A 9,304-nucleotide genomic window follows, 5' to 3' on the forward strand; every position below is an offset into this window, starting at 1 on the left:
TTAGTTATCTTTGCTTTAGACCCTATGGCCTAATTTTAACCAAGATGCCTCCTATTTAAATGAGAATCTGCTATTCCATCTCGTCAATTTTATCTTACTCCAACTCCCACCTATGCACATCTCACCTCTGGGTCCTATCGAGCTATTCAAACCATGACGGACACATCTTTCTTACCTGGGCGGTCATTGTGGAGGGGTCTGCGTGCAGGGCGGCTTGCTGTCGCTCACACCTAATATCTATGTCTGGACCACTGCCCTGTCTTAACTCCTGAGGTTCAAGAGCAGGCTGAGGAATCTGGGGTGGGGCGAAGTGTGAGTCGGATGGAGTAACGGGCTGGCCTGGTTGGCAAGCTGAGGTCTGGGGTGTGGGTTGGTAAGCCTGGGACTGGTAAGGCTGAGAAACGGCTGGAGGAGGGTGTTCCGAAAAGGTGCGTGGAGCTGCCTTCCGCAACTTCGAATGGGGCTGGTAGGGTTGCGACGAGGAGTTCTGGGGCGGCAGAGACTGAGACATGTAAGGGTCCGCCTCAAGGGAGGGTCCTGGGGGCATGTACGGCTGGGCAGGTGACTGTGGCGGAGAGGACAGGTCCATGTCCATATCCACGCGAGAGCTGGCTGCGGGGCCATGGGGCTTCCACTCATCCCGAGGCGGCTCCTTGACATCCTCTCCGAGAGGCAGAGGAGGCCTCTGGGCATTGTGGAGCAGCGCGTCCCGCGGGAGAGGCGGCGGCGAGGGCTCGCGGTGCTTGAACGGCTTCGGATAGCTGCGCGCCGAGGGCGGCCCTTGGGGCAGGGGCGGCTGCCAGGAAGCGGCGGGGGGAGCAGGAGCGGCGCTGGGCAGCGGCGGCGGCGGCAGGCTCGGGGGAGGCCCGCCGGGTGGCGGGGGAGGCCCGCCTAACAACACCGACTGCAGCTGCTTCTGGTGCATTTGCTGGAGCTGCTGCAGCTGGACCAGGTGCTGCTCCTGCAGGCTCAGGAAGCCGGACGTGCCGGCGGCGGCCGTCGCGGCGCCAGGAGCCGCCGACGAAGCCGCGTAGCTGCCCAGAGCCGGCGGCGGCATGGCGTTAGGCAGCACCGCCGGAGGAGGCCCGGCCATTGGCGGCGGAGGCATCATGGTGGGCGGGGGAGGGTAAGCCCCAGGGGCCGCCCCGTACAAACCCCACGCCGGGAACATGGAGCCGGGAAGCGGTTCTCAGCAGGCGGCAGCGGCGGCGACGGCGCCTAAACACAGGCCGCGAAAGCGGCGGGTGGCGACGGGGGCGCGTGCGGTCCACTGCGCCTGCGTGGATAGCCGGAGTCATAGAGAGCGACTTCCTCAAGCTAGAGTGTTTCCGGTCCGGCCCCAGGCAACTGACTCCACGGCGCAACAAACTGGGCGCTCCCCGCGAGAACGCCTTGTATGTAGCCTGTAGCCTTGTCGCAGAACTTCAGCTTTTATGCTAACGTCCATCAAATATACCCCTCCCCTTCCATACCGGTTTTTTGTTGGTATGATTTTATTATTTGGAAAAATAAGTGATGCCAACCTTGTGGAACTTGTTCAGCATTTTGTTCTGGAAGTGGGCAACTACAGTGGTACCTCGGGTTACATACGCTTCAGGTTACAGACTCCGCTAACCCAGAAATAGTGCTTCAGGTTAAGAACTTTGCTTTGGGATGAGAACAGAAATCTTGCTCTGGCGGCGTGGCAGCAGCAGGAGGCCCCATTAGCTTCAGGTTGAGAACAGTTTCAGGTTAAGTACAGACCTCCGGAACGAATTAAGTACTTAACCCGAGGTACCACTGTAGATGCTTCTGAGAAGCCCACAAGTAGGACCAGAGCAAGATGGATACTGCATTAGTTTGGCAACCAAAAAAAACAAAAACATTACCATCCTTCCAAATCACTACATCGGGCCACCAACCTTTTGGGATTAGTGGGCACGTTTCAGATGCTGAGGGAGTGTTGAGGTTGGCATTTCCCTAGAATCATAGAATTGTAGAGTTGGAAGGGACCCCCAAGGGTTTTCTTGTTGAACCCCCTGCAGTGCAGGAATCGCAGCTAAAGCATCCATGGCAGATGGCCATCCTACCTCTGCTTAAAAACCCCCAGGGAAGGAGAGCCCATAACCTCATAAGGGAGACCGTTCCACTGTCAAACAGCTCTCACTGTCAGAAAGTTCTTCCTGATGTTTAGTTGGAATTTCCTTTCTTGTAACTTGAAGCCATTGGTTCGAGTCCTACCCTCCAGACCAGGAGAAAACAAGCTTGTTCACTCTTCCATGTGACCACCCTTTAGATATTTGAAGATGGCTATCATAGCTCCCTCTCAGTCTCTTCTTTTCAGGGCTAAACATACCCATCTCCTTTCAATTGATCCTCATAAGGCTTGGTTTCCAGACCCTTGATCGTCTTGGTTGCCCTTTTTTCAACTACAATATCCTTTTTGAGGCGAGGTGACCAGACCTTTACACAATATTCAAAATGTGGTTACGCCAAAGATTTGTATAATAACAGTTTTATCTTCAATTCCTTTCCTAATGATCCCTAGAATGGAATTTACCTTTTTCACAGCCACCACACACTAGGTCAACAACTTGATCAAGCTATCTGGTCTGTCACCTCCAGTTCAGACACCATGAGTGTATATGTGAAGTTAATATCCCCCCCCCCATATGCATCACTTTACCCTTATTTACATTGAAAGGTGCTTGCCCTTTTAACGCCCATTCGCTCAGTTTGGAGAGGTCATTTTGGAGCTCTTTTCAATCTCTTCTTGTTTTAATGACCCTGAACAATCATCAGCAAATTTGGCCACCTCACTGTTCAGTTCTAAACGAACAAGTTAAAAACACTGGTCCCAATACCAATCTCAGGGGAAATCCACTTTCTACCTCTCTCCATTCAGAGAACTGTCCATTTATTCTGACTTTTTGCTTCCTGTGACTCTTATGACTGACTGCTAAACTTACTCAGGAGTGTTTGGCAAATTACCATATTTCTGCATAACCCCACCAAAAGTAACCTTCCCAACTTTTGTCATGAGAAACCCCAACTGTAACATTTGCAACTTGAGAAAGGACTCAGATAAAAAAAGAGAAATTATCAAAAGCCAATTTCTAAACAATAATGAATATTTATTCTGGAACACAGAGCAGGGGTACAGTTCACATGATTTTTTTTGAAGAGACAAGTTTGAAGAAATCACTTCAGCTTCAAACACTGCAGGAAATAAATTAGAAACAGGAACCTTGTAACAGGCCCAGTGTTGTAAAAATTGGCAGTTGGACCCAGCAGACATATCTTGGATGCTTTTCAACAGGTGGTTAAAATCGGGGGGCTCCATAGTCATCAGGCATCCGCTCAATGTTATATCTAGAATGAATGAAGCATTTTGGTAAGTAGTCTATCATAAACCCACCATGGAATGCAGTGAAAACACAATAAGGGTGCCACTGTATTTGCTGGCATTATTTGCTGGCATTATTTGATTATTATTTGATTAAGTGAGCTCGAATCCATAAAACCCTTTGCTATAGTGATCTGAAGGCCCACAAGGCAACCACCTTTCTGAAGCCAAGCAGGCATGGGTCTGGTCACCACCTGGAAATCTCTTGTATGCCACCTTCTACTTTGATGAGAAGAGAGCAAACAAACAAGGACATGAGAACTGCTAGCTTTTGGAGCCAGGGACCAGTCTTCTTGTTTTTTATTAGTCTATAATGAACTATATAAATAACGATGTATTAACTTTTACTTGACAGTCCTTGTTATTACTTATATAGCATCGCCAATGAGTAGTTCTTTAAAGACTAATAAAAAGCAAGAAGACAGGCTTTGTTCCAAGGAGCTTGCAAATCTTGATTTAACAGGAACATAGGAAGCTGTCTCAAACTAAATTAGACCATTGGGTCCATTTAGCTCGTTATCATCAATGATGACTGGCACCAGCTCTCCAGAGTTTTGGACAAGAATTTTCCCTAGCCCTACATTATGACACCAGGAATTGAACACGGGACCCTTTGCATACAAAGTATGTGCTCTACCAATGAACTACAGTGGATAACAGTATTAGGGGCAGAAAGGAGAGGTAACATCGAACATTTATGGGTATAAATAAATGCAGTTACATATACAAGCGACTCCCCACTTACACAGAGGTTACGTTCCAGCCCCATCGCACATAAGTGAAATGCACGTAAGTGGGGAGCACCCTGAAGTGTCCTTGTGGCTAGTGAGGAGACTCCAGAGCTTGAAGAGAACGTCCTGTTTGGGCTCTGGTAAGAGACTCCTTGCTGAGGCTGCTCAGCCTCCACGCAGAACAGCTGATGTACAGGGTAGTGCAGCAGCAGCACCAGCAACTTTCCCGCAGGTCGGCTGTTAAGCGGGGGAGCCGAGCAGCCTCAACAAAGCCCCACTGTGCCTCTGGCTCATGAGAAGACCCTCCATGGACATCCTACTCAGGTTCTGGGAAGGGTCTTCTCAGGAGCCACGTACTTCCAGCCACTTCCGGGTTCCTGGCGCTGTGTCTGTGTGCAGTAGCATACGAAAGAGGAACTGCCTGTACTTAGGCTTTCTTTTAGTTTGAGCAGCAGGATATGAACACATTAGCATTCTCCCACTTGTGTTGTGGTTTTCTTATTACTATTAAGCCCTTCCTTTATATAGGTAGACTATCTCTAAAACGACAGGCAACATTTCAAAATACACTATAACAAAGTAAACTGCAGAAACGTCAGAATATTACTCTCAAGTGGGAGCTCACCTACCTGTGGTTTGATATATACATTATTGGGACTCCTGGGATCTTCCGTATTCTTCGCTTGAGGTCTCTGTCTACAGTAGCCACTATGTAACACTTGTGCTGCAAGAAAAGAGCATAATCTCATAAATGAGAAATGAATCAAATGTTGTTTTCCTTTGGCCACGGAGTGCCAGAGGATACAAATTTCCAGAGGTAACAAGTTTTTAGACAACATCAGATCTCCCTCCCATAAAATACAGTATCTCCAAGGACATGTCCTGAAGAGCTGAGGAGACAGGATCTCCTCTGTTACTACCAATTGTTTGTAGCAGTGGCATCTCCTTCCAAAACAGGCAATATCAGCTACAAGACAGCTTCAGTTGAATGTCAGCTTCATTTAGGTCATTAATTTCAGCAAATTAAGCAGTGCTACATACATCTGCATGCCTACAGAACAGACATTTCTAGAGGTAGAGGTACCTGAGTGACCCTCTGCACCAAACAGTCATCAGCATAGGTCCCTTTGTGAGTGCAGGGCAAGCGTTCAAATCGTGGGTCTTTTGCTATCCTGTAATATAGTCAAACAGAGAATTAAGATAGCATTGGGCCCACTGACATAATTAGAAGAATTAAAATATTCCTAGAAGAAAAACAATTTCTGTCTTTTCCTCACTAGGTATACCCCAAATCTGCAGGTTGCTATTCTCAGCTTAACGTTTATTTCTGACTGACATCCTGCCTGTCAGATGTATTGCCTGGGTATGCTAACTGCCTGGCCTCTAGCAAACTAAATAATAGGAAGCTTCAAACCCTTCTCCCAGGCATATATCCAGTGCTCATGCAACAAATTTCGTGCACACGACTGAACCTCCTCTTCCCCTTCCCCCACTCACACCCTTAATATCAGAGTCTGGAGGATTGTAAGACCCCCTGAAGCAGATTTGGGGGCATGTGAGAGGCGGAGAGTAAACTGAAGTGCAAGACAAACTCCATTCATTTCTCTGCCTGCTGATGGAACACAAAAACCTTCTTGAATTCTTTCTCAGTGTTCTCTGTGTAGCACAATAAACTGCTTTCTTGAAACCTTGATCTAACTGGTGAATCTACAAGCCAGTAAGTTATTCTATGAACTTGATAATCTACTCAAGCTACAAACTTAGGAGGAGGGCAGAATTGAATTCTGCCCAGAAGAGACTGGGAAGATCAACTGCCTTGCTTTCTTCAAAAGGTACATTCAGCCGGGTGAACAAAAGAAGTGATGCAGTGACAAGCTGTCCAAGTTTAATGATTTGGGATCTAGCTCTTGTACCCCAAGGAAGAGTCCCTGTTCTCCATATTCATAAGTTAAACTAGATAAACTCAATAACAGAGTCCAGTTATAGGTCCCTACCTTAGGGCAACACGATACTTTTGCCCCAGTTTCTCAATTTCAGCCATGACACAATCTGTGATACACGGAATACCTACAGGAATACAGAAAATATTTAATATCACCAAACTGAATTGCAACAAACTCCTGCAGGTGCCTAAATCAGAAAATATCAGATTTCAAAACTATGAATATTCATGCAGCCCTCTGAAAGTCAGTCACATCATTGACAATTATCAGAATAGAAAGCACACTCTTAATTGATCTGATTTTCATTTCTATTTATATTATTCTGTGCATCTAACTGATATTTTGAGTAAAACATTAATAAAGACCTCTTTGACAGTTATGGTAAAATCTGATAATCAGCGAACTTTTTTTATTTCATTAATGCAACAATAAAGTAGTGATTATTTAAACAGCTGGTAGTCATGATGGATACACTTGTTAAGTCTAACTGGAAAGCATTTAGTGGCAAGCACTAAATGATGATGATGATGGCAACAACAACAACAAGAAGAATAATGAAAGCCAGAACCTCATACATTACTGCTACTTTAGTCTTAACAATGTGCCACCATTGATGGAGCTTTTTATAGTCTCAACTTATCACCATAATGTTACCCTGGAACAAGATGTAATAGATCTATATACTTACACTTAGCATAGAGGCAATCCATCATTGACTGCACCAGATCCAGTTTGGCTTTAATGGAAAAATTAATGAAGTTGGTATCAACCAGGATGTAGTAGGGAGGCCCCAGTTGTGTATTATATTGGAAGAACAAACAGGAAGGATATTTAGGGCTGAAATGACAAACATGAGACAAATCAAGTTACAAAGGGGAAAACAAAACATACTGTCCACAAATGGCGTATAACTTCAGAAGTGCTTTTTCTCAGCTTACAAACTCTTGAAATGTATTGAAAAATGTGTCAAAAAGCTCAGAGGACAAAACACTCAATAAGTCACATTTACTGCTGAAAGTGTGCTCAAGCATTCTAGTGTGTGTGTGAGTGGGGGGTGCTTTTACATTTCAAACCCCATCTCTTGAGGTCCAACCACATGGTGTTATTCTCAGTACCATCTTTACAGCAGGGACGAACATTTTACAGCAAGAGAAGGGCTTTCAAAAAGTGTTTCCTCAAGCTGTTGAACCTTCTCCCAGTACATGTATTTTCTTTTCAAGACAGCTAACCCCTTCTGCTCAAAATATTTTGACAGAGCACCAAAAATCATTCATTCCAATTATTTCTATATGTGATACGTGTAAGAAGCAAAACACTTAAAATAAAGTTTGGCCACTTTATCACTGACTTGCAATGTGCCTCCCACTACCTGCTTGATCAGCTCTAGTTTGCTAATGACCCAGGTAATATGTGTTTGCCAAGCCAAATTAAAAGCACCCACATAACAGTCTTCATGTTAAGACACAATCCTGAGCATGCTCATCTGAAAGTTAACATCTACCACCGGCATAGGCAACCTTGGCCCTCCAGATGTTTGGAGACTACAATTCCCATTATCCCTGACCACCGGTCCTGTTAGGGATGATGGGAGTTGTAGTCCCAAAAATGGGATTTCTTTCTAATTTTGTATTAAGGTAGCCAACAGAATTGATGGGAAATCATTAGATACTTACACCTCTCTCTCTTTTATTGCACTGGAATCATCCTTCTTTTTCTCTTTAGGTTTTGCTCGGTCTGCCTCTTTGCTAGGGGTGGCAAAATTTTTTTTATAAATCATTTGTACACACCATCTACTCAGTAAACCACTGTAGATAACCAAGGGACATTATTGTTGGAAAGAATTGTATCAATATAGGATCACAAGATAAAAAAAAGTTTGGAGATCATTTTGGAGCACCACACAATCCTACCATTATGAATCTGACTCAATGGGACTTACTTAAGTATAGGATCACTTTGTTAAGTGTTTCAGTCTTGTTAAATATGCAAAACTCTTAGAATTTACACTTCAGTAGTTGCCACTAATAAATATTATCAAAAGACTTACATGCGCTGGTCACGGAGGCTGATCATGCGTTTCATGGCAGCATATTTCTTTGCTTTCTTTTGTTTCCCCTTAAAAGGGAAAAATTAATAACAGACCATTATTTTTTTAAAATACTATAAAACCTGCCATCCTCTTCCACGCACACTACAGTCACAGCCAGTGTTTAATATCTAAGAAAGGAGATGCCAAGACTCAAATCTTTTACCAACAAGACCTAGTTCCTGATCTATGTGGGTGGTAGCTATGGTAACTTATTGGTAACGGAAAGGCACTCCATACATCCTGTTCCTTATGATCTAGCATGCATAATAAGAACATCTTTACTCAAATTAGGTTCTCATCAAAACACTCCAAAATTGGCTTCCCTAGGTTTTAGAGATACAATTGCAGGATCCAGCCAATCATAACCATTGGATGGACATAATTCACATACGTATTGTTTACTGCCTGCAAACCTATCCTCGCCAACAGTGTTCCATATTACTCTAGGATTCACATACCCCAACAGCTGAACTACCCAGAAATGTGAATATCTATAAAGAACATCAAGGAGCAGCAAACGAAATATTTGGTTTATTGACTAGAATGAGGCAAAGACAGGAGCACATTAAAAAATAAATAAATGTAAGGGGCAGACAGGAGCGTAGGGTTTGTTTTTTTAAAAAAAATGTAAGTGTGAAACTATTTCTGGATAGCAGACTCGCCATTATTTCCCACGCACCCTCCCCCACAACCTCCAGCACCAGTCCCTCCCTCCAACACTTTCTACTCCCTCACAGCACCGGTCCTGAGAAGCACCTCTCCAACAATAAAGCTAGTCATTTCATACGCTCGTAAGCGGGAGCGAATTTAAAAGCACGCCTGGTGGGATTTTAAAACACTTTCTCAGTTTCCCCCTTGCCCCCGCCTCTGTCCAACATCTAGCATGGTGAGCCGCTCTAGCGAACTCGAGGCGTTTGAGTTATGCCCAACGAAGCTTTTGCTCAGCTGTGGACAATGGAGAATTAAAAAAGGACTGTGAGAGGACCGCGGGTGGAGAGCAGCCAGTTCCCTGCCATGCCACGCCACAACCCCGCACCCGAGCCCAGCGCTCACCATTTTGGTAGTCCCAGCCACAGCGTTCTTCTCGCCCACTTCCGGCGCGCGCCATGTTCGTTCGCCCAACGCTTTGAGCGTCATTTCCGGCCACTGGCGGCCA

The 9,304-nt window shown here is 45.2% G+C and overlaps 2 protein-coding genes across 5 annotated transcripts in view; both read right to left on the minus strand.

Annotated features, from left to right (window-relative positions):
- Nucleotides 1–1,266, minus strand: part of YLPM1 (YLP motif containing 1) — a 54,007-nt gene extending 52,741 nt beyond the window's left edge. For 2 of the 4 annotated variants that reach the window (XM_081201791.1, XM_081201788.1), the window contains exon 1: nt 176–1,264. In XM_081201791.1, the coding sequence (XP_081057917.1) occupies nt 176–1,171 (996 nt within the window). In that variant the 5' untranslated portion in view covers nt 1,172–1,264. Of the gene's footprint in view, nt 1–175 lie in introns of all 4 variants that reach the window. The other 2 variants (XM_081201789.1, XM_081201790.1) reach the window with 2 other exon arrangements.
- A 1,826-nt stretch (nt 1,267–3,092) lies between these two features.
- Nucleotides 3,093–9,293, minus strand: FCF1 (FCF1 rRNA-processing protein). The gene is made up of 8 exons (XM_081170674.1): nt 9,202–9,293; nt 8,107–8,174; nt 7,733–7,804; nt 6,748–6,896; nt 6,111–6,183; nt 5,201–5,288; nt 4,746–4,840; nt 3,093–3,351 (listed from the first exon to the last, which is right to left on the minus strand). Exons 1-8 carry the CDS (start codon nt 9,283–9,285, stop codon nt 3,303–3,305), a joined length of 678 nt encoding a protein of 225 aa, XP_081026800.1. The 5' UTR covers nt 9,286–9,293; the 3' UTR covers nt 3,093–3,302.
- Between the last annotated feature and the right edge of the window lie 11 nt (nt 9,294–9,304).

This window comes from Podarcis bocagei, assembly GCF_964188305.1.
Source record: "Podarcis bocagei genome assembly, chromosome: 1".
In the NCBI taxonomy this organism is placed as follows: domain Eukaryota; kingdom Metazoa; phylum Chordata; class Lepidosauria; order Squamata; family Lacertidae; genus Podarcis; species Podarcis bocagei.